At 35.1% G+C, this 24,290-nt stretch overlaps 2 protein-coding genes across 3 annotated transcripts; one reads left to right on the plus strand and one right to left on the minus strand.

Annotated features, from left to right (window-relative positions):
* Nucleotides 1-15,292, plus strand: LOC110898996 (short-chain dehydrogenase TIC 32, chloroplastic-like). Of its 2 annotated transcripts, XR_002569839.2 has the most exons (17): nucleotides 1-147; nucleotides 5,738-5,833; nucleotides 6,016-6,171; nucleotides 6,661-6,853; nucleotides 6,948-7,028; nucleotides 7,131-7,216; nucleotides 10,250-10,404; nucleotides 10,480-10,765; nucleotides 10,871-10,967; nucleotides 11,054-11,180; nucleotides 11,294-11,378; nucleotides 11,727-11,853; nucleotides 11,942-12,517; nucleotides 12,755-12,975; nucleotides 13,148-14,064; nucleotides 14,145-14,223; nucleotides 14,452-15,292. XR_002569839.2 is itself a non-coding variant. In XM_035981490.1 (5 exons), the coding sequence occupies exons 2-5, from the start codon at nucleotides 13,348-13,350 to the stop codon at nucleotides 14,524-14,526; spliced, it is 339 nt and encodes a 112-aa protein (XP_035837383.1). In that variant the 5' UTR covers nucleotides 12,072-12,975; nucleotides 13,148-13,347; the 3' UTR covers nucleotides 14,527-15,292. The 2 variants fall into 2 exon arrangements, 1 of the variants encoding a protein (XP_035837383.1); XM_035981490.1 differs by lacking the exons at nucleotides 1-147; nucleotides 5,738-5,833; nucleotides 6,016-6,171; ... (7 more) ...; nucleotides 11,294-11,378; nucleotides 11,727-11,853 and having other exon boundaries at nucleotides 12,072-12,975; nucleotides 13,148-13,378; nucleotides 13,911-14,064.
* On the minus strand, nucleotides 1,352-5,116 carry LOC110898995 (heat shock cognate protein 80). Its single transcript, XM_022145858.2, has 3 exons — nucleotides 4,806-5,116; nucleotides 3,549-3,690; nucleotides 1,352-3,461 (listed from the first exon to the last, which is right to left on the minus strand). Exons 1-3 carry the CDS (start codon nucleotides 4,926-4,928, stop codon nucleotides 1,633-1,635), a joined length of 2,094 nt encoding a protein of 697 aa, XP_022001550.1. The 5' UTR covers nucleotides 4,929-5,116; the 3' UTR covers nucleotides 1,352-1,632.
* Nucleotides 15,293-24,290: the final 8,998 nt, after the last annotated feature.

Raw genomic sequence — 24,290 nt, forward strand, 5'->3', positions numbered from 1 at the left:
GTACGGGGTGGGTTAAGCAAGGATTCGGCAACCCCTTGCCTCACGGCAAAGACCACGGCTAAAGAAGATTGCAGCAAAGAAGAAATCAGGAAGATGCAGAGGAGATTTCGGGAACTTCTCGCCGACGGAGAAAGAAGAGGAGAGGAGGTAAGTGGTGGGCCCATATCCTCTTAACCAATCAACCTTGTTTCTTTTTTTTTTTTTAAATTAGTTTGTCTAATTTCAATTTAGGCATACCCCTCTTTTTTGGGTAGGCAAAAGATCAAATACAAATAATCTTAACATACTAAACATACAAATTGAAGGAAAACCCAAAAAGACAAGGTGACATTTTTGTAATTACCACCAACTATCAAAATTACAACCAAAAATACTTAAAAAAACACAAATTTTTTTTTTAACATTTTTTATTAAAAAATCGCTACATTTCGTTAGCAAAAAAAAAAATTTTTTTTTGCTGCTATTAAAAGTAGCGATTTTTTAATAAAAAATGTTAAAAAAATAAAATAAAATAATTTGTGTGTTTTTTTTTATTTTTTAGATTTTTTAGGTTTTTTTGGGGGGTTAGTTTTTAGCATTTTAGCTTAGGTGGGGGGGGGGGGGGGGGGGGGTTAGGTTTTTTTTAGGTTTTTGGGGGTGGGGGTGGGGGGGGGGGTTAGGTTTTTTTAGGTTTTTAGGGGTGGGTGGGGGGGGGGGGGTAGGTTTTTTTTTTTTTTTGGGGGGAGGGGGGGGTAGGTTTTTTTAGGTTTTTGGGGGGTGGGGGGGGGGTGGGGGGTTTAGGTTTTTTTTGGGGGTGGGGGGAGTGGTTAGGTTTTTTTAGATATATTTGTAGAGTAACTTTGATAGTTATTGATAATTACAAAAATGTCACCTTGTCTTTTTGAGTTTTCCTTCAATTTGTATGTTTAGTATGTTAAGATTATTTGTACAAGAACTTTACCCTTTTTGGGTATTAGGCAAAAAGTTTAGGCAAATTACATGGCACAACATGATTAGGTGAGAAAAAACTTTGCCTAATCCCTTTAGGCATACACCCCCTTCACCCTAAGTGTCGTCTTTGTTTATGAAACTAACAATTCAAATGCTTAAGCGACTAAAGCTGTATATGCCTTACTTATTTAGTTGTTTGCAAAAGCCAAATACATAATGTGAATCGGGTTACAAGCCTTACTATAAATGACCTAAACTCACAAAATTTTCATCCATATTTCCCCTTCTAACCATATTAACCGACTCATGTCAAGTTAAGCCTTGAATAAATAAGGCTTTGCTTGCCTCGCTTAATTTAGTTGCAAGCTTAAAGTTAAACAATCAACTCGGACAACATAAGTTATATTAAAGTAAGCTCATGTAATCATAATCTGGTCGAGATTGTTTATTAGCGAGCTCACCTTCGTGTACCCAAACATCCTTGCATACAAACAGAGCTAATTTGATAACTGAAAAACTAGAATGGCCATTTGTATAGGACCAATGGGATTGACCTTGTTGAAAGTTATTTTCATTTGGAGCCCTTGCAAAATATTTTAAAAAAAAATGCCATAACCAGAATGACTAAAAGTTTAGAAAAACCACCAAATCCAACAAAAGTAAAAGCAGCATATCAAAATCAAAAACTAGAAATTTTTCCACTTAATCAACTTCCTCCATCTTACTCTCTGCATCACCTTCAGTTTCCTCAAGAGCAGGCATGTCAATGTCACCATCACCGTCCTCATCGATGCTCAAACCGAGCTTCAACATTCTATGAATCCGGTTGCCAAACGTGTTCGGGTCATCCAAACTGAAACCAGAAGTCAACAACGACGTCTCAAACAGCAACATCACCAAATCCTTCACCGACTTGTCGTTCTTATCAGCGTCAGCCCTCTTCCTCAGCTCCTCCATAATCGGGTTCTCGGGGTTGATCTCCATAGTCTTCTTGCTCGACATATAACCAGCCATGCTTGAATCCCTCAACGCTTGCGCTTTCATAATTCTCTCCATGTTTGCGGTCCACCCGTACTCACCGGTAACCAAACAGCACGGGGAATCCACCACACGGTCCGAAACAATCACCTTTTCCACCTTGTCACCCAACACATCCTTGATCACCTTGCACAGACCCTCAAACTTAGCTTTCAACGCTTCTTGCTTTTGTTTCTCGTCCTCGGTTTCTTCAAGCTTCAACCCTTCCTTAGTTGCGGAAACCAACTTCTTTCCCTCGAATTCTTTCAGTTGACCGACCGCGTACTCGTCAATCGCGTCCACCATGTACAACACCTCGTACCCCTTCTTCCTTAACTTCTCCAAAAACGGAGAGTTCTCAACGGCCTTCTTGCTTTCACCCGTGATGTAGTAAATGTCGTTTTGACCCTCCTTCATCCGGGTCACGTAGTCCTTCAAGCTGGTCATCTCGTCTCCGCTCTTCGTCGAATGGTAACGAAGAAGTTCCGCGAGCTTAGTTTTGTTTTGCGAATCCTCATGGATACCCAACTTAAGATTCTTCGAGAAAGCTTCATAAAACTTGTTGTAATCCTCCTTGTTCTCAGCAATCTCTTGAAACAGCTCAATGCACTTCTTCACCAAATTCTTGCGGATCACCTTCAAAATCTTGTTCTGCTGCAACATCTCTCTAGAGATGTTAAGCGGAAGATCTTCAGAATCCACAATACCCTTTACAAAACTGAGGTATTCCGGAATCAGTTCTTCACAGTTGTCCATGATAAAGACACGTCGGACGTAAAGCTTGATGTTGTTCGGCTTCTTCTTTGTGTCGAATAGGTCGAATGGAGCCCGTTTGGGAACAAATAGAATGGCTTTGAATTCGAGTTGACCCTCAACTGAGAAATGCTTCACAGCCAGGTGTTCTTCCCAGTCGTTGGTCAAACTCTTGTAAAACGCAGCATATTCATCCTTCGTAATCTCTTCGGGTTTCCTCATCCAAATCGGCTTTTGTTTGTTTACCAAATCCCACTCATGAGACACTTCCTTGATCTTCTTCGTCTTCTTTTCTTCCTTCTCTTTTTCCTCATCAACTTCCTCTACTTTCCCTTCTTCCTCTTTCTTCTCCTCCTCGTCTTCATCATCAGAAATCTCTTTTTCGGTGGTTTTCTCGATCCATAAAGAGATTGGGTAGCTGATGAACTCTGAGTGCTTCTTGATCAGATCTTTAAGCCTGCGTTCTTCAAGGTATTCTAGCTGGTCTTCTTTCAAGTAGAGTGTCATTTTGGTTCCTCTGCCAAGAGATTCACCAGAGGTGTCTCTAGTCACTGTAAACGACCCGCCTGCTTGAGACTCCCAAACGTATTGTTCATCGTCGTTGTGTTTGGTTGTCACCACAACCTTATCAGCAACCAAATAGGCAGAGTAGAAACCGACACCAAATTGTCCGATCATGCTTACATCAGCACCCGCAGCTATCGCTTCCATGAACTCTTTGGTACCAGATCTTGCAATGGTACCCAAATTGTTCACCAAATCTGGAAAATTTATATATTGTTATAAGTTACCATGTCCACTATTTTTAACATTATAAAAATTGTGTTTTACTAACAACAATTTCTTACCAGCTTTGGTCATTCCAACTCCGCTATCAATGATGGTCAAGGTGTTGTTGGTCTTGTCGGGAACGATGTGAATGAAAAGCTCGGGTTGTGCATCTAGCTTACTCTTGTCAGTCAAGCTTTCAAAGCGAATTTTATCCAGAGCCTAAAGTAGTATTAAAAAATTAACATTCGGTTTAGCAACATCAATTTGTTAATCAAGTAGCAAAACACCATGATGTTTACTAGCATAACTGATCTAATGCATACACATTACTATTGAACGATGAATTGTTACGTCAACACGTGAAATTCAGTTTAAGAATGAAAGAGCTAGAAAATATTTAATCATAACGAACGCTTTCATGTCAAAACCCTAGCTACTGAACACTGATTCATGTTCCGATTTAAATTATAAAAACAGTGCCATAACAAATTACACTTATTCATGAATAGATTTAGATTATAAAAACCGTGCCTTAACATGAATCAGAATATCAGATGCTGCGTGCATATTACAGTTTATAATATGCTAAAATAATCTCAAATAGTACATGATTTTTGAAACAGAGTAAACCGTTTGACACAACTGAAACAAGAATATAACAAATCTAACAACATAATAGTTGTTGCCATCAACTATTTTGCTTAACAAAATCAGTGCTGCTACATTAAACTGTGTATAACAGACTAACAGTTTTTGAGCATACACCATATAATGGTAAGATGATGGAAACACAGAATGTTTTTTTGTTAATCACATAGCAATACACCAAGATGTATATTAGGCTATTAGCATAACACTACCTAATTCATATACATCACATGAATTGTTATGGCAACATGTGAATTTCAAATTCTGTAAAAAAGAATGATGTAATCTTAACAAACGTCTTCACGTCAAAACCCTAGCCTATCACAGATTCATCATTCACGTATATATTCAAATAACAATAAAACAATAACCGTGCCAAATCAACTAGCGAAACATAAATCACCAAATAATTCAAGTACCGTACGCAAAGTTAACGATTAATTACTTCAAAATACATACAATCAATTAACAAACAAATGCTACAATCGATACACATAACTGTAAACCGTTCATAATACGTTAGCGTAAAACCTAGAGGCTAGATCTACTACATCAATATCATCTCAATTCAAACGAGTTCGTTAAAGAACGGAACAGTCAACAGAGTAAACCGATCGACAGAATTTCAACGATAAACAGTAAACACAACAACAAAATTAAACAGAAACAAGTTAATCAAAACTTACATCAGACGAGTTGCTAATAAGTTCACGAAGGAAGATCTCCTTGTTGCTGTAGAAGGTGTTGATGATGAGACTCAAGAGCTGGTTGATCTCGGCTTGAAACGCAAAGGTCTCGGTGTCCGCCATTGATGAAGAAAATAGAGAATTTACAGAGGATTGAAAGAAGAAGATGAATGCAGGGTGAGGAAGTTGCAAGAGAGGAATGGGGTATAAAAGAGCAGTTTAGGGGTTTCTAGATCCTTCTATAGAGGAATATTATTATGACTTTGGAAACGGTTTGTGGTGGAAGGTGGAGAGAAGGTGAGAAGAAAAGTGCTACAAAATTGGTGATTGTTAAAAAAAAATATATATATATATTTTTTTATGATTATGATTAGATTTTGTTTAAACTTATAGGATAACGGGTATGTTTGTTAAAATAGATAGTGGCTGGTAGCTGGTAGTTGTAGCTTTATATATATATATATATATTTGGTGTTTGGCAGAGTAGCTTGATCTTTTAATAAAATATATAAAATGACAAAAATGAACATAACTACAAATTTAAAAAGTTTGTGCATTAAAAAATTAATTATCTTTAGAGGTTAAAATAGTCTTTTTTTTTCATAAAAGCTTGTAGCTCCTTCTAAACGCTACTAGAAGGAGCGTTCAACCAAAAGCTTCAAACTCCTTCAACCAAACAAGACTTTTATTGAGTATGGGCTTTTCTTAAAAGATTAAAGCTAGAAACTTCTAAAAGGTTGATGTCAAAGATACCTAATCTATATATAATAAATAAAACTTAATGTGGGACACGTGTCCTATTCCAATAGCCATTGATTTTGTGGGTTTCCCGCTCAACTTATTGGATCAGTTTTTTTTTGGATCCGACCCATATCAAATACCACTTTTGTTTCTTATCTTCGCTACCTTCTCTCTCTTTTATCTTACAACAGAGAATTGAAACCCTAAATGTAAATGCCGTCCACATCAATACCCCAAAATATTGAAGACAACACCTTTCTAATGTCCGATCCCACAGTTAATCTCAGGTTCGTTCGGTCTCCCCATCATTATTTTCTGTTTTTTTTTTGTTTAAATTGTTGAAACATCGCTTCCTCTAACATCGATTTGTACACCATATCTATCGATTTGTACACATATTGTTTACATATCAATTCAGGTTTATGATTCTCTAACTCACATATTGTTTACACATATTGCCCCAAAACAGGCTTCTTTTGGGTTGTAACACCCCCAATCGGACTCGAGACATGTCTAGGGCACGGGATTGTGGTTGCAGGCTTCACATTCGTCACAATAGGGTTTGAATTGACGATGGATTCTCTAACTCACATATTGTTGCTGTTGTTTGTTTTTTAAGCACATGGTACTTCATAATTCGTATTATACGCTTTGGATTGTTTTTTTCTGGTCCTGATTTGAATTGTTGAGTCCTTAGGGTTTATCATGATTCATTAGGTTTTAATTGTTCGGTCTCCCAATCATTATTTTATGTTTTTTTGGTGCCATGTATAAGCATTGAAATTGGATGTTAGAAAGGGACGCCCTTTCTGCTGCACTTCCAATTCTAAGAGCCATTGATTTTGTGATTGTTCGGTCTCCCAATCATTATTTTCTATATTTTTTGAAACACGTCCGGTCAAGTTTATCCGGTTGTATTTTTTTTTTCTGAATATATGGTTAATGAGGTTTAATACATTAAAAATAAATTTCCGAGACTTTTAACCCATTTCCTTTTTAGTTATTTTTCATTTTACCTAATTGACCGGTTAGTTATTTTTCAACTCTTGGACTTTTGACCGATAAAACATAAACCGAGGCGACCCATATCCATGAAAATTCCTATCTGACGCAGGTGAAGGTCATAGAACTAATCGATAACCTGGAAGTTACAAGACATGTGCCCTACATTGGTGGGTTCAGATGGATATCCTTTTCAGGAGAAATTTATCTTCGGCTTAAATTTGGAGAAGATGTTGTTAAGTGATGAAAAGCAATGTGCGGAACACATCATGCTGGTTGACTTAGGGAGGAATGATGTCGGAAAGGTTAGTTTGGCTTTTTTTTTCTTATAATAGTAAGATGCTTTCGTAGTTTATAATTATTTAAAATGTTTACTTTCTTAATGCAACTCGGATGTAGGTAACGAAACCTGGTTCGGTTAATGTGGAAAAGCATATGACCGTTGAACGGTACTCCCATGTGATGCATATTAGTTCCACCGTGAGACACTATTATTTTGTTTGTTGTTTCATGTTTTTTTCTATTACAACAACAATCTATCGATAATCTTGAATCGTTATGGCTCCCTTTTGGTTCTTAAAGATGACTGGGAGTTGCTCGATAATCTGACTTGCTGGGACACCCTTTCTGTTGCACTTCCAGTTGGAATTGTTAGTGGTGCTCCAAAGGTTCGCTCTTCACGCCATTAGCCTCTATATATTGCAATATAAACGGGTTGGGTACCAGGTTAAAACTGGTTGGGGTCATTTTTCTATATTTTTTGAAACACGTCCGGTCAAGTTTATCCCGTTGTATTTTTTTCTGAATATATGGTTAACTAGGTTATCTACCCGTGTGATACACGGGTTGAACAATTTAATTTTGATAAGGAATATAAAATATAATAATAAACTACAAATAATGAAAATTATATAAAGCTTAAAAGCATAAATAATTGAAACTAAATATTAACATAAATAACGGAAAAATCTATACATATAATAAAGTAAACCAATAGGGGACACGTGTCATTCATTGGAACTATCTATTTTGTTGTTTTCCCGCCTCTTTTCCCTCCTTAATTATCTCCTACTTAATTATAAATACATATTTTTATATAATTAAATATATCCATTATATCTCCTCCTTAATTATCTCCTACTTAATTATAAATACTTATTTTTATAATTAAAAATAATCATTATATGGATATTAATAAATGATAAGACTAAAATTCAAAGATATATAAAAATAAATCTATTCACTTCACATAAAATTATCTTTAAATTATGTAAAGAGTTAATTACATAGTTACTCCCTGTGATTTGCACAAAGTAACATAATTAGGTACTAATAGTTTAAAATCACATTATAGGGTATTAACTTTTCATTTTGTAACGTTTGGAGGTATTCACGTTATTTGTAGGTTTAAAATCACATTCTATTAGTACCTAAGTATGTTATTTTATGCAAACCACAGGGACTAACTATGTTAATACCTAAGTATGTTACTTTGTGCAAACCACAGGGACTAACTATGTAATTAACTCTTATATAAATAAAATATTAATACATATGATTTTCAGTATTCTCCATCGACATTTTTTAACGAGTTAATTATATAGTTAGTCCCTGTGGTTTGCACAAAGTAACAGACTTAGGTACTAATAGTTTAAAATCATCTTCTAGGGTATTAACTTTTCATTTTGTAACATTTGGACTAACTATGTAATTTTTTTAACCCTCTCAACCTCACTTATTTACATGACATATATTATTCCTACATACTTTTGTATGTTCTTTTAGCTAAGAAACATCTGAATAATCTATCTATATAATTAATACAAATGGATCGTTTTGTCAATCAATATATTGATTAATATAACGGGTTATTTATTAATAATAATTTCAATGATTATTGCTCTATAATTTTTTTTTTTTGCTTGTCTCTTATATATTTAATATTTTTTTTTCTTAAATCTGTCTTCTATTTTTTTACTTATTAATAACTATTTAATATTACATTGATTCAACCACGTATAACACACAAGTTTCTAACCTATTAATAAAAAAATAAATAAAGTAAAATGTTATAACTTATGTAATACACAAGCATCTAATTTAACTTAATAATAAATAAAAAACAAAGTAAAATGTTACATCAAAGTTCATTTTTTTTATAAAAACATATATTGATAATTGTGTGTGTTAGTTGATTACATTATTCGTATTTAAGTCATGTAATACACATGGTTATTCAATCTTGCAATGTACGGGTTTTTAAAGATGTAACTTTTTTATTACTTAGTATATAAAATTATATTTATTCAGCCCGTGTAATACACGGGGTTCTAACCTAGTGAAATATATATTAGATCTCATGAGATATACAAAGACTTCGTTAATCTATAAATGAAATATAGAAGATGAGGTTTAACACATTAAAAAGTAAATTTTTAGGACTTTTAACCCATTTTCTTTTTAGTTATTTTTCATTGGTCTAAACTTTTATTTTTATTTTATCTGAATACTAGTATTAAGCCCCTGCGTTGCAGCGGTTGTTATAAAACTGTGTTAAGTGGTAGTACCATTGTCAGCGACCACCAACACCAGAAAAGCTCGTAAAAACAAAATAAATAAAAACGGGAAAAAAATAATGCCGAGCGAAAAACAGACGTAAAATCTTTGAATCACGCACGCTCGTTGCTGAGAAATTAAACCGAAACGTAAAATATAGAAAATATAACTAAGTCCATACAGGACCCGTGTGTTAGACGAACTTGTCAAACGCAAAAAATAGATGTGACGCGACGGGCTAGTCAAACGGGAAAAAAATATACGAAAAAATGTTGAACCCCACACGCACGTTGTTGTGCGTTAACTCATAAAATTTAGAATGAAATAAAAAACTTGGGAAAGATGAAAATTATGATGGACCAAAATTGACAATAAAAAAGAGTTTTGATTAAATTGCAAAAGATGAAAAATTTTGGGTTAAAAGTAAAAAAAAAAAAGGGTCTAAATTGCAAAATTGAAGTTATTTATTAATTTTAGATAAAGATAAGGATAAAAATAAGTGATATCTATATATTGATTATTAATTAATATTAATATTAAAAGAAATTTATTAAACAAATATAAATAAAATTTATGAGCTTGAAGAAGAGAATGACATGTGGCATTATTTTGAGTCTTTTATTACAAGTTAGATTAGGCATTTTAAAGTTTGAATGTTTTTTTTTACATAATCTTCATTTTTAAAATTTTAGTCAGATGATTGTTTTTAACATCATTCACGAATTTTAAGGTTTTTAAAATTTTAATTTTTTAAAAGATAATCTTCATTTGTTTTTTTATATTTAGTTAAACAAATTTAAAGTTTGAATGTTTTTTAAGATAATCTTCATTTTTAAAATTTTATCTGACAACTATTTTTAACATATCCGAATTTTAAGGTTTTTAAAATTTTGATTTTTTAAAGATAATCTTTATTTGCTTTTGTATATTTAGTCAAACAAATTAGTTAAACAAATTAACATAAAAATAGGGGTTAGGAATCCTATATAAACCCTGTAACCACATTACTAATTCAACATTCATTTCAAGATCTGCTTCTTTCTTTCTTCATATCGAAGTTATTATTCTATTACCCTGTTATTATATCTTAGTCGTTTTTAGCAATTTACGTTATTAATATTTGTTTTTAATACATCATAAAATAGCAATGGCTAACACGGATGTCACTTTCCTGAATCAACTAAATGTTGATTCGAAAAACGTCACTATAAAGGTCAAGATTGTCAAGCTTTGGAGGAGACCCATGAAGGATAACAAAAAAGAAACCTGGTCTATTGAAATGATTCTGATGGATGAACAGGTATATTTTATATGCACAATTTATTAACATGTGGTTTTATGATCATCATTTTTAATGTTAAAATATATGATCCAGGGGACAAAAGTTACTGCAAGTTGTCTACAAAAGTTTTTTCCCAGATTTGGGAAACATCTGATTCAAGATGATTGCCTCTTTATCCATAGGCCATCACTTGCCGAAAACAAGTTTACCTTGAAGTTTGCTGAAAAAGAACAGAAGGTTACTTTTTTCTACAACACTTTGATCACGAAATGCAATAGCTGGTCAGGATCTGAGCATGGGTTCGTTTTTGCGGATTTTAAGTCAATTCTCGACAAATCCGGGTCCAATGACAATTCAATTCCTTTGGGTTCAATTTTAGGTTTGTGTTCTATAAGTTTGATATTCTTCTACTTATTATACTGTATACAATTTTTAATCTTATTCATAATTTTGAACTAACGGATTATTGTTTTTTCTTTTTAAGATTTGATTGGATATGTTGTCATATGTTACCCCATGGAGCCTACCACTACAAAATTAGGGCTTGGCAAAAGAATGACTTTAAAGCTAAGAGATTTAAAGTGAGTTTTCAACATCTTGAACTTGGATATATACAACACCCTATTTTTAATTAATTTTAACCTTTGATTCATTTGAAATATTTCAGTAATGAAGATTTGACGGTGACTTTGTGGGACGAGTTTGCTGAGGAAATGAACGCATATATGTCATGGAAAGATAAAGATATGCATGTGGTTTTACTTATTCAGTTTAGGGTTTGAAGCTTTACAAAGGTGATATTATTTACCATGTAGTTAAATATATCTTATTACTAGACTCCCTTTTGATGAGAAGAATGTATTTATATATGAAGTTATTGTGTGTGTTTTTTTTTTTTTTTTTTTAGGGAAACGAATTGTTTCAAATGCATTTGATGCAACTAGGCTGTTCATCAATACTGATATTGCTGATATCAAAGCATTTAAAAAAAGGTACATTGTGTTTTTCTTATTTATATGAATACTAGGTTAGAACCCGTGTATTACACGGGTTGTCTTATAGAAAAATTAGAAAGAAAAAAAATCTCTTATATCATTCTTATTGCTGTAATTACGTATTAAGTTACATTTAATAATAGGAAATCATATTTAGTAGGAAATCAAAAGTTAAAATTATAATTAACTAATACAAATGAAAAGTTGACCATGGAGAGTGAATGAGATTGCACTGTAAAAAAAAAAAATCATGCATCTTTAGAGTCCTGTAGCTACTATTAACATGCATCTTGCATAATGCAATGTAATATAACATTTTAGTCTAACATAATTCTTTTTCTTCAGTTATATTGAAAATTGAAGTTCCTCAACTAATTACCAGTTAGGTTCGTGCATTATCAACTCTGTTGAAGACCTATTTGTTGATGACACTAAGTTTAGCCCCATTGCTTATGTCCCTTTAATAGATGAGGTAATTTTATTTGATACAGAAACATTATTATTATATTATAGTATTTTGGTAATTAAAAACGTTCATTTTTAAATTACTATTTTTGAAGGAGAAAAGTGTTGTCATTGTTGGTACCATCAAGTCTATTTGTACCGAAAAGCTCTGGTACTATAACGCGTGCAATGTTTGTAAGTACAAAGTCCAACAAAAACACATCACTATTTATATATACTCTAATTTACAACAATTCGGTGCAATGAAGTTGGTACATCCTGCTTAGAATGTTGTACTAGCTTTTTCAACATTTTTTTTATCCACACGCGACCTTTTCTACCTGCAACATAATCAAGAAACACAGGGATCAGATGAGATACCGAGAGAAAGAGAGAGACTTCAAGAGGGAGAGACCGTAAAGGAGATGGAGCCTCGCAGCGGTGGTTCTTAGGGTGACGTCAGTTAACTCAAGCGAATGATGATGGCAGTACTAGCGGCTAGGGTTCAGATCTGTTACCAGTAAAGGAGATGGAGCCTCGCAGCGGTGGTTCTTAGGGTGGCGTCGGTTAACTCAAGCGAACGATGATGGCAGTACATGTGGTTTAAGAAAGGAGATTTCGGTGACTTATAGACCGCCGTTGTTAGTTGCCGGAAGAAGTTCCCCTGGTCTCTTCTCCAACCCTTTCTTTAGGTCAGTTTGTTTCATATATATTTCATGAAGAATTTGGTTTTGATGGTGACTTTTGTTTAGAATTTGTTTAAACTTCGTTGTTTGCTGTTAATTCAATTTCATTTTTGTGGGATTCTTGATTTGGGGTTGAACTTCTTTCTTTGATGTTTCTTATTATTGGATCGTTGCTAACATAATCGCAAATTATTAGGTTTAAGGAATTAATTATTCACTCTTTGTTGCTGGTGGTTTGATTAGACACCAGATTGGTCGATGGTGTTAGCCGTTAGGTTCCAGTGACACAGGTATGGTTAGGATTCGGTGGTGGTTGACGGTGTTCTACGGCGGACAATAAACAGAAGGGTGGCGTATGGTGAGTCGAACTTGACACGGATGTCGAGGGATTCCATCAATGGAAGGTTTAAGGTTTGGGGATTTAGAGTTCCGCTACTTCTGCAGTTCTCGCTCCATTTGCGCAAGTATGATTCTCTTTCATTTTCTTTTAACAAAAGCACTTGCTTTGGTAATTTGGGTGAAATCATGTTGAGATTTTAGAGATTATGCACATCTGTTGCAACACTTGCATTGATCATTTGCGCTTCGTTTAAGATATGCTTAACGCTGGTGATACTGATCAAGTTGACCTAGCAGGTGAGCCCGTACAAGATTGAAATGATGACGGGTATGTCGGCAAACAAAAGTCAAGCAGTTGACTCAAGAGATTATTTTTAGGGATAGAAAAGCCTTGATTCCAATTAACAGATTACATATCAGGATCATAAAAGAATATGGGAAGTTCGATATGATTATCAACAAGACAGAGCTCCAAAGGAGGTAATGGTCAGTCATAAATGTGCAGAGGTTGGTTTTTGAGGTGCTCAGGTAATATCTAACTATTCATGCTAATTATAAAATCTGAGTATTAGTATTATGAATGTTTTAATTGTAAAAAGAGGATTAAATTTTCAAAATTTTAATCTTAGTATTAGAATAACATACATTGTTTTAATATAAACAAACCTTTAAGTAATAGAGCATAATGCATCCCATATGTGTGTGTGTCTCTGAGTACATAGTGAAGTTCATGAACTCTACCATATATATGTGTGTGTATAACTATGCAGTTAATATCGGTCCCTTAGTAAAATATCGGTACCGATATCGGCGATATATACCAAGATTTGACCGACATAATCGATATATCACCGATATTTGACTGATATAACCGATATATAACCGATCTAACCGCTATATCACTGATATATCATTGAATTATATGTGTTAAATTGCTATATGTATAAATCTGTATTTACATGTGGTATCGATAAGGTATGTTAATCCGTGTGTTCTTTCGAGATTTTTTTTTGCGCATTCCGTTAAGGTGACGTATTTGCTATAACCATGGTGTTTGCAGGCCACTTTCTTCTGACCCATATGTTGCTTGACAATATGAAGAAAACAGCCCGTAAAAGTAAGAAAGAGGGAAGGATTGTGAATGTATCATCAGAGGCTCATAGGATTACTTATCCTGAAGGAATTTGTTTCGAAAAAATTAATGATGAAACAAAGTAAGTCTTAAAGAAAGAACTCCACTCTAAGATTTTATTTACCGATATGTAAATAAACTTGATTAGGTGATGTTGTACAGGTATAGTAAATATCAAGCATATGGTCAATCAAAGCTAGCCAACAATCTGCATGCTAATGAGCTTACAAGACAGCTAAAGGTTTAAGTTTAAATTACATAAATTATTAAACATGAAACCCGTTTTGACTTTTGAAATCAAACAAACTGATTATTAACTTCAAATTTTCAAAACATATTTTATAACAAACCTTTGGAAAAAAGTCGTAAAAGTGGCCAAACCTCATTGACGAAAATGGCATTTTACTCTCGAAAATATAAAGGCGAATGCTTTCATGTTTTTGAAGTTCAATTTGGTGTGTGGTATTAGGGGGCCGCGACAACATGCTATGTAGCATTGTACCAACAAGTGAAAGGAGTAAGTGGGGAATTATTTCTCGGATAGCAACTTGGCAAAAACAACAGATGTGGCTAAAGATATGGATTTGGCAAAGAGATTATGGGAATATAGCATCAATCTAATAAAGTAAACATCAAAACTTTGCCCCAGTGGATTAAGATAAATGCATAAATGACCATTTGGCTTGGCTTCCATCATTCCATGCAAAGTTTTTTATTACTAAGAAATGACCATATTAATTTGATTTTGAATTTCAAAGTTTGCTGATATGTTCTGTTTCGAATCTGATTAACTTACTGATGAATCGTGTTGTTCGTTGCAGAGATGTCAACAACAGTTATGAACGATACAATTATGATGCCAACAACCGATCCGCAGATAAATAAAACAGTTAACTCAACCGAATTAGTGTTAGCAAAGTGTGATTGGTGCGAATTAACGGAGGAGTGTACGCCGGAGTACATAAAAAAATTCGAGCAAGGTATAATGGTAACTGGATGTGCGGATTGTGTGAAGAGGCGGTTAAAGACGAAATGGTAAGGAGCAAAGGCTAATCGACACGGAAGAAGCTATGATGCATCATATGAACTTTTGCCGAAAATCAAAGTCGCCGGATCCAATGTTGAGTCCTACGATTGACTTAATCGAATCAATGAGACGGTTTATCCGGCGAGGTTTGGATTCGCCTAGACCGTCGATGTTGTGATTGTCATTCATAGCGTAACATAAAGCGGAACAATTTATAAACTAATAGACGAGTATAATGATGTAAATTATCGATTCCGCCGCAACGCGCTGGTTTCCCACTTAACTTATAACTAGCCAAGGAAAACTTTGCAAACTGAGGATACAAGTGTACAAACAGAAACATTTTCAAAAAGTTTTAATGGTGAAAACAGTTGGACTGGGCTTTATTAACTATGATATAGATGAAATCAACCCCCGCCGCATCGCGGGTTGCAGCGGGTTTTGACATGGCAACTCCGGTTGCAACCAGCGGCACTGAGTCGTGCTTTGTTGATTATGCCGATGAGGATGTTTGAATCTGAGCCTCTTTTTTCCTTTTTCCAACTTTGGTTTTGACAGTTGTGGTGTTAGCGGTTGTGATGGTTGCGGTGGCTATTGTTGTGATGATTTTGGTGGTTTTAATCTACCATGGAAATAAAAATTTAAACATAGTTACATATATCTAAAAGGTGTGAAGTTACATGGGAAAATGAACTGGTATCATCAAAGGTAAATGAGCAAGAATGATTTATCGTGTAATTATTTGTACAACTTATCAGAAAAACCCTTAATATATTTTAACACCCCGATGCAATAGTTGAATATTTTTCAAGCCCCTGCCGCATTGCGGCGAGGTATTTTTCTAGTTGAGAAAGAAGATGGAACATGTGATGTTGGAGATGAGAAGGTGTTTAAATGTACCAATAAAAGTTGTAATGCTAAGGATATATATCCAGTATACAGGTTTGTAATTTTGAAAGCCGTACTCTTATTATTTTCATTTTTAGTTTGACTATGCAACTTATTACATTATTTATTAAATTTGTTTGTAGATTCAAAATACCGATAAGGGTCCAAGACTCCACCGGTACCATTTCGCTTACACTTTTTGATCAAGACGCTTTAAAAATTATAAGAAAACATGCAAAGTGTAGGATCGTTTGGCGACCCGAATGAGTCGATCAGAGGCGTTTTCGTCAATTACAGGTGCGGAATAACAAGTAATCAACGTAGGAATAGCATACAATTCACTTTAAACTCTTTTTCTATTGATTTGACGTCAAATACAACCAGTTCTCGATCCGGCAGCACTTCGGTACGAGAATTAGGATCCGTTCCAAATGAAATCGCTCAAGAGGTATATATAGACCTTTGGGACCGCTTATTGGACAGGCCCAATAAGCGGCTCAGAGACACAAGAGCGATCCACCTAGCTACCACTCGAGCGGCCCAACCATGTCCACTCGAGCGATCCATCTACCTAATGGACTAATGAGCGGCCCAGAACCTGATGAGCGATCCAACTATATAAAATCTATACAATCACTCTATTTCTTACATTTCTATCCCAGATCTAACGTTCTAAGACTTATGACTCGATACAAGACGTAATCAGCAGATGTAGTGCACCAACAGACTCCCCCTCAGATGTTGATGGAGTCGACTATCGAGTCACACCATTGCTGTGGCTTCACATCTTCAGTCTTGATCAGTCTTTGGCTTCTCTCTCTCTATTTACAGACTCCCCCTCTCGATTTGCTGGCATTCCTTTGATCTTCAGCAATATCTTCAGGATCGACGCCTGGCTATCCTGCATAAACTCTACCTCAAAGTAAATTTCTTTCTCATATATATATCAAACATATAACCCTGCACCAATTCAGACTCTCTATCAAAACAAATACAGATTGTGATGAACCACTTGAAAAGATTAGATTATGAAAACAATTAATTTCATACAAACACTCCCCCTCAAGTATTGCTCATTATGTTTAGCACTCGGAATTTTTGAAAATCAGCTATCCAACATCAGTTGTCGAAAATCTTTTTGAATTTTCAAAATTTATGCTAAAACACACCAAAAATCTTTTTGTATTTTGAAATAAAGAAACTAAAATGCAGAAATAAACTATTTACAAACAATATTTTTTGTGAGCTCGTGCAAGAGGATCATATCAGTTTTGAGACAAATCACCAACACCGTTAAGCTTTAAACATACTCAGTTATAAACAATTTACCTAGATTGTCAGTATGTTTGTCCACTTAAATCTTCACACAAATTTCAATCGATTCGAGATACAATATTAATGTTTTAGAGACTTAAACTTAATTGTGTATCACTCCACTTGAATATACTCCCGTATCCAGATCCCAAATATTCAATCTTACAGGTGAGTATACCACAGATGATATCTGTAAAGGGGTTAAATGCGAAACCGTGAGAGCTCAGGTCAGAACTTCCGTTCAGCAGAGAGTTGACAACTCGACTTTTGGTGGGTCCCCTTTAGAGGATCTTTTTGCATTTCAACAGCAGCGACTATCAATTTTATTGTTTCATCAGCATGCTGAGGGCGGCGCTTTTTCAAGCATTTGCAGAAAGTATTATCCGGGGACTAGGTCAGTACTTCCATACAGCAGAAGTCCCGGGATAATACCCCAGATATCACTGAGCATAAAGACCTAGTATCTCAGAATACGGGACCTTTCAAACAAGATTTCGGGGGTTACCCATATATCCAAGAATAGTTACCCACGAATCAAGCAAGTTTGATTTAGGTTTATATCTCGTTTCAATTTACTAAATGTGCAAAAATCTACTGACACATCCGCAGTAAGATCGTTTATCACATTTTGACTTTCCAATTCTTTAGCGTGTTGTGATAGTCCACTGATGTACTATCATTTCCTCTTTTATGCAACAAAAACTCATTTTTGATTTTATCATGTTTTTGACTTTTTCAAATTTTCTGATGTTTTTGGATTTTCTCTAAAAATTCTTACTCCCCCTAAAATTCAAATACATCTAATGAAAATTGAAAACAAACTATACAGAACATGACAACTGATATCGAATCTCCTCAATTCGCCATTCACTAGGCATAAACAATCAGAACTCCCCTATCAACAAACTATTTTCCCATTTAGATTTCAAAACACTTAAGTTTGTTTTAATCAAAATGGTTTTTCCGGAAAATAAGTTTGATTGATTTTACCAATTGTAGATTATCATTTATAGAAATATCCAACAAATGTTCGGGGTTGTGGTTCATCATCTTGTCTTTCGACCAATGTAGGAGAATACAAGTACAACTTAATGTCCTTGATTTACCATTTGCATTTCAGAAACCTCTGTACCAATTGTAAGAAATACACAAACAAACCTCTTTACCATCCTTACCAATTGTAAAGAAAGATGCCGATTCATGCTCCACGCTTACCAACCTGGGAGCTCCGGCAAGTCCTGAGACTTACTGTTCAAAATATGTACCATCCCAGTCACAAACCAGGGATGGTTCAACTTTTTTCCTTCTTTGTCTTTTTCTCATAAAATTCTTTAACCCCTTTGACTTTTCGATCAATCATTTTGCCAAAGATATGTTTTACCATGGGGTTAAAGACCTTTTCAGCATCAAATTCCTGTTCATCATGATAAAATTGGTTAGAAATCTCAACTTTACCAATTTTCTTTTTATAATTTTCAGCCCGAAGTGATGGAAACTCATCATCACTAACACTCGGAACTGAGTTTTCAACTTTTAAATCAGCTTCACATTTTGATACAACTTGTGGCTCCACTGACTTTGTGGAATCAGTTTCATCGCCTGAAGATAGCTCCTCTGATTTCGACCTATCAGAATCATCGCTAGAGCTTTCACTAACCTTCTTCACAACCCATTTCTGATTGTTAGATTTGGCTCTCTTTTTATAAAACTTGTTCGAACTCTCACCAATTTCAAAAATAGAATCTTTGAACAATTTTGTTCTATCAAGTGGTGATTCGAATGCAAACACCTTTTCTGAAATTTTTCGAAACACTCCCTGTTTTGATTGTATCGCCTGAGAACAATCTTTGGCGATATGTCCAACATTGTTGCACTTGAAACAGGTTCTCGAGTCTTTCTTTAGTGCAGCTTGTTTCTTTTTCCAAAATTCACTGTTCTTTTCCCTCCAGAAACTATTCTTTTCTTCTTCATCAGTTGATGTTCCTGAAACAAAAGACATTTTAGATTTAAAATCACGAACATATTTTTCATTTTTCTGTTTTTCTGTAGGAGTAAAACTAATCCTTTCTTTTTGAAATTATCGCTATGGTTTGATCTCTTTTGGAAATCTGAACCAGAACTGTAATTCTTTTTCTTGTTTAATCTCTGTTGAACTCTTGAGGTGTATTTTTTAGATTTATCATTAAAACATAAGCCTTTGATTTCAGAAATATTAATTTCTGTGAGTTTGAAAACCTTGTTTATCAATTCAGTTTTGACACCCCTTAATGGAAATTCCTCATCAGAATATAATTTGTCCGAATTATTCAAAGTATAAGCAACTTTAAACAATCCATCATCCAAATTAGATTTTGATAACAGGAATTTTCTATCATAAACCAATTTTCCCTGTTTTTCTGTTTGACTCGGAGCTTTTGACTCAGATTTCGACTCTGACGCTGACTCCGACTTTGACTCTTCACTGTCATCACTATCTAACACATGATCCACGACTTTCTTCATCAATTGAGACTGTTGATCAGTGTCAGATGATGTGAACACAACATCAATACTTTCTGGAAGATTGACCGATGACTCTGACTCCCACTGTAAATTTGTAGCCTTTTTGACTCTTTCATCGTTAGGATGTCTAGGCAAATATCCGTTTTCCAGTGGAGGTGGACATCTGTTATAACTGACACCTTTCTTCTTACCAGATGAAGCCTTTTCAGTATCCTTTTTCTTGTCACTCTTCCTCTTGTCAGCAATCTTTTCTTCAATACTGACTTCAGCTGCTTTTTCTTCAGTTACCTCATCCTCTTCCCAGACCTTCATGCTCTCAACAGTCGGATAAATCCTGTCAATCACATAGGAAGTACATGAGTAACTTTTCAATAAACGATTTACTCTTTCAGTTTCTATTCGTTGCAGCTCAAGCTTCTGTTCTAAAGCAGCACATTTTTCAATGTAATTGTTTACAACTTTTTGTTTTGTCATAAATGCTCCCTGAAGAGTCTTCATTGCTACAGCTTGCTCTTCACTAGTTTGATTGTACTGATTCATTGCCTTGTTCAGCACATCATAAGACTCCTTCAGTCTGTTTAAGTTGTTAATCAACGTGTTGTTCTGCTTTTTCACAATCTCACAATTTTCACACTTTACCGGAACTTCTTTTGCATCAACTTGTTCTTTAACTTTAAACTTAGGCACTTCTGTCATCTTTTGCCTTCTTGCCACCGGCACCTCTTCATCATCACTACTCACCGGTGTCTTAATCTTCTTCTTTTTCTTTTCCTTCTTGACTTTTTCGTCTTCACTATCACTCTCAGCAAGCAGCTTCATATCTTCTCTGTATTTTCTCGCCCAATACTCTGTATCATCATCACTATCATCTACAATCTTTGCTGTAAATGCAGTGTAAGCTGTAGTTTGATCAGGAACATAATCATCCCAAGTGAACTTTGCCCAGCTAAAACCTTCTGCAAGCTTTTCATCTTCTTGATCAATCAAACAAGCTTTTCCATTTTCTGGTATGTAGTTATCCCAGGTAAAAGATTGCTTTTGATTTGGATTAACCACACAAGCTCTTTTTCCGGTATCTTCAATCACATCTCTTCCATGTGCAGTCTGAGCTTGATGTTTTTGTTGTTGAGATGATTGATCAACTTGGTGATAAATGGCTTTGCGATAGTAATCGTTGTTGTTGTTGAACGGATTTTGAGCTCCACTTGCTTCTCGGTTTGTGCACTCTCTCTTGAAGTGTCCTTTTTCCCTGCACCGAAAACAAGTGACTTTAGATTTGTCAAAACCTAAAGTAGAAACATTCGCATCACGAAGATCATCTCTCCCCGTGATTTGTTTGAACTTCTCAGCTCTCCGTAAAACACTAGCCAAACACCACTTTATATCCATCAACTCCATCTCTTCAGCATCTATCTGGTCGTAGTCTTCTTTGGTTAGCATTGGATTGCCGATACGACCTGCAACAAAACAAGTGTAAGATTCCAAAACCATTCCTAATAAATACATTTGGTTTTTTGCAATATCCTCAGAATAATCTTGATCATTTTCAAGATTCAATACAATGTTGCACTGTAATTTTCTCCCGTTTTTAGTTGCAGAGATGTTCGGATCAATTGATGGAAATGAAGTAAAACTGGTCTTGCTGCTTGATCCAGATGATGGACTTTCAGAGAAGCTCTTGGCACTCATACTAGTCACAATCTTTGGAGATGAATTCGACGATTTCTCATTTACCCCAGCTTTATAATATAATCCGATATCTTGTTCACCATCGAAATCTTTCATTCTAATCACTTTTCTCTGTTCCATTTCTTGAGCTTCGATCTTTTCGATGAACTTACTGAGCGTCAGATTGCTAAAACCTTTCTTGTTTCTGAGCATCATCAGGTATGTACCCCAACTCTCATATGGCAACGCATCAGCAAGTTTGTCAATTAACTCTTCATTACTCTTCTCAATACTTAACCTTTTCATATTTGCAAGCAGATTACAATAACGTTCAATAATCTCTCTCGTACTCTCATTTTTCAACCCACGAAAAAGATCAAATTCTTTCTTTAGAAGCGACTTCTTGCTTTTAACCATCTCTTCACTTCCCCTAAACTTCGAACGTAACACCTTCCAGATTGAGTAAGACGTTCCAATTTATTGTAGAAGAACCATGATGTCTTCCTTCACTGCCTGCTGTAGAAGACTAAGCATCATTTTCTCATTTTTGTACTTTTTCCTCTCATCATCTTTAAGATCTTTAATTGGAACTGGTTCTTCATCATCGTTCAATGGTCTCACATACTTTGTTTCTACGCATTCCCAAGCGTCAAGATAATTCGCTTGCACCCAATTTTCAAACCGTCCTTCCCAACCCTTATATTCTTCGATGTTCATTAACTTGGGAGGTTTTTGCATCGTCCCGGTTTCATTTTCTAGCATTGTGGTTTGAATAGCGTTGATCGAGGTACTTGGAGTAGCAAACGCGTTATAGAAATCTTCGTCCATTTTCAATTTTAAAAAAATCCGAACAATATTTCAAACAGCCTTAAAATCGATCTAACTATTCAATTTGTCACAAAGGCGGTCCAATAAAATCAGATGAGCGGACAAGATGGGTCCAAATAAGCGATCCGGGTTGAATGAACACAAAGGCGATTCAAGCGATAACCATTCGAGCGGTTCACACCATTTTCTGTTCGAGCGATTCAACTCCTGATCCAATACGCGATTCAACTATGAAATTTCGAGCGGTTCAACTACTCGACCGAATAAGCGGTCCAGAAATGTTAATTTTGGAGCGGTCCAAGGTCAACCGACCGAATGAGCGGTCCACAAAGGTGAAATTACGAGCGATCCAGAACAGTTCAGAAACGCGGTCCACTTTCGGACATCATTTTGACGCACTATTTCTTTGAATTTCAACACCAAACTTTCAAGGGTTTGTCTCTGTACTATTGCGCACAATCCCTGAGATTTTGAGCGAATTTCGACCGTTAAAAATGTTTGAATCTGAAAAAGAAGGTGTAGAAGACAGAATTTTTGACGATTTCCAGCTATTTCCTGTAGAACTCCTCCTCCTGTGGCTCTGATACCAATTGTAGGATCGTTTGGCGACCCGAATGAGTCGATCAGAGGCGTTTTCGTCAATTACGGGTGCGGAATAACAAGTAATCAACGTAGGAATAGCATACAATTCACTTTAAACTCTTTTTCTATTTATTTGACGTCAAATACAACCAGTTCTCGATCCGGCAGCACTTCGGTACGAGAATTAGGATCCGTTCCAAATGAAATCGCTCAAGAGGTATATATAGACCTTTGGGACCGCTTATTGGACAGGCCCAATAAGCGGCTCAGAGACACAAGAGCGATCCACCTAGCTACCACTCGAGCGGCCCAACCATGTCCACTCGAGCGATCCATCTACCTAATGGACTAATGAGCGGCCCAGAACCTAATGAGCGATCCAACTATATAAAATCTATACAATCACTCTATTTCTTACATTTCTATCCCAGATCTAACGTTCTAAGACTTATGACTCGATACAAGACGTAATCAGCAGATGTAGTGCACCAACACAAAGGATCCGGTTGAAAGACAAGAACAGGTTTCATTCTTTAAACCATTTTTTTAAAAGGTTTTTCATTTAATATTGTGTAACTTCCATACAAAAATTTTGACATTTGTATAATAGTCATCTGAGTTTGAAGAGTACCCGACTGAGTTTAATGATTTGATTGGAAAAACGTTTGCCTTTCACATCAAAATCTCTGAATATAATATTAATGAGAAGAAAGAGTATTATGGCATTGACAAACTAACTAGTGATTCTGACATTCTTTCCAAACTTGAGAAGAAGAGAAAGAATATTGATCAGGTAACTATTTGTCTTTGTGATATGCCTATTTTGACCTTTTCACAAAGTTACTTTCATTTTGTATATTTCTATGAAATCCAATTATTTTGTCATTTCTTTATACTAATGCAGCATGATGAGACTGATTCAATTGGTGGTTCCATGTAGAAAGTACAATCAAACAACACTATTGGTGTGAAGGTAGTATTAATTAGAAAATTTTATATCATTTTTTATTACAATAGTACAAGTTTTACTAAATTTCGTATGTTTTTTTAGGATATGGTGTCTTGTACTGGGGATAACACCACTCCAGTGTCAAATGCGCACGAAGTTGTTGCAAAGCCATCTTCTTTTGAGCTTAAACGTAATCTTGAAGAGATTTATGATGCTGAAGATGTTTCATGTTTTTCTTCTACTAAAGCACGTGCCGTTGACGACAGTAATGAAGCCAATGCAGCTGGGAAGTTTAAGTTGTTGGTTCCAAAACGTGAAAAATAATTTCAAGCTTCGTAGTCAATGACCAATTTTTTGTTTTGTTTCGTACTTTGAATATTTTCTATTTGTTGCATTGTTGGTGACTTTTGTTTTTCTCCGTTTCTTTTCAGACGATTTGTTGATTGTGCGATGTTTTTAATTGGTCAATGGTTTATTTAATGTGTTTAGTTATGTTTTAATGTGAGTTTTCTTTATTTAATGTGAGATTTCGTTAATTGGAAGTAGGCCG

The sequence above is a fragment of the Helianthus annuus genome, chromosome 13 (genome assembly GCF_002127325.2).
Source record: "Helianthus annuus cultivar XRQ/B chromosome 13, HanXRQr2.0-SUNRISE, whole genome shotgun sequence".
NCBI classification, from domain to species: Eukaryota; Viridiplantae; Streptophyta; class Magnoliopsida; order Asterales; family Asteraceae; genus Helianthus; species Helianthus annuus.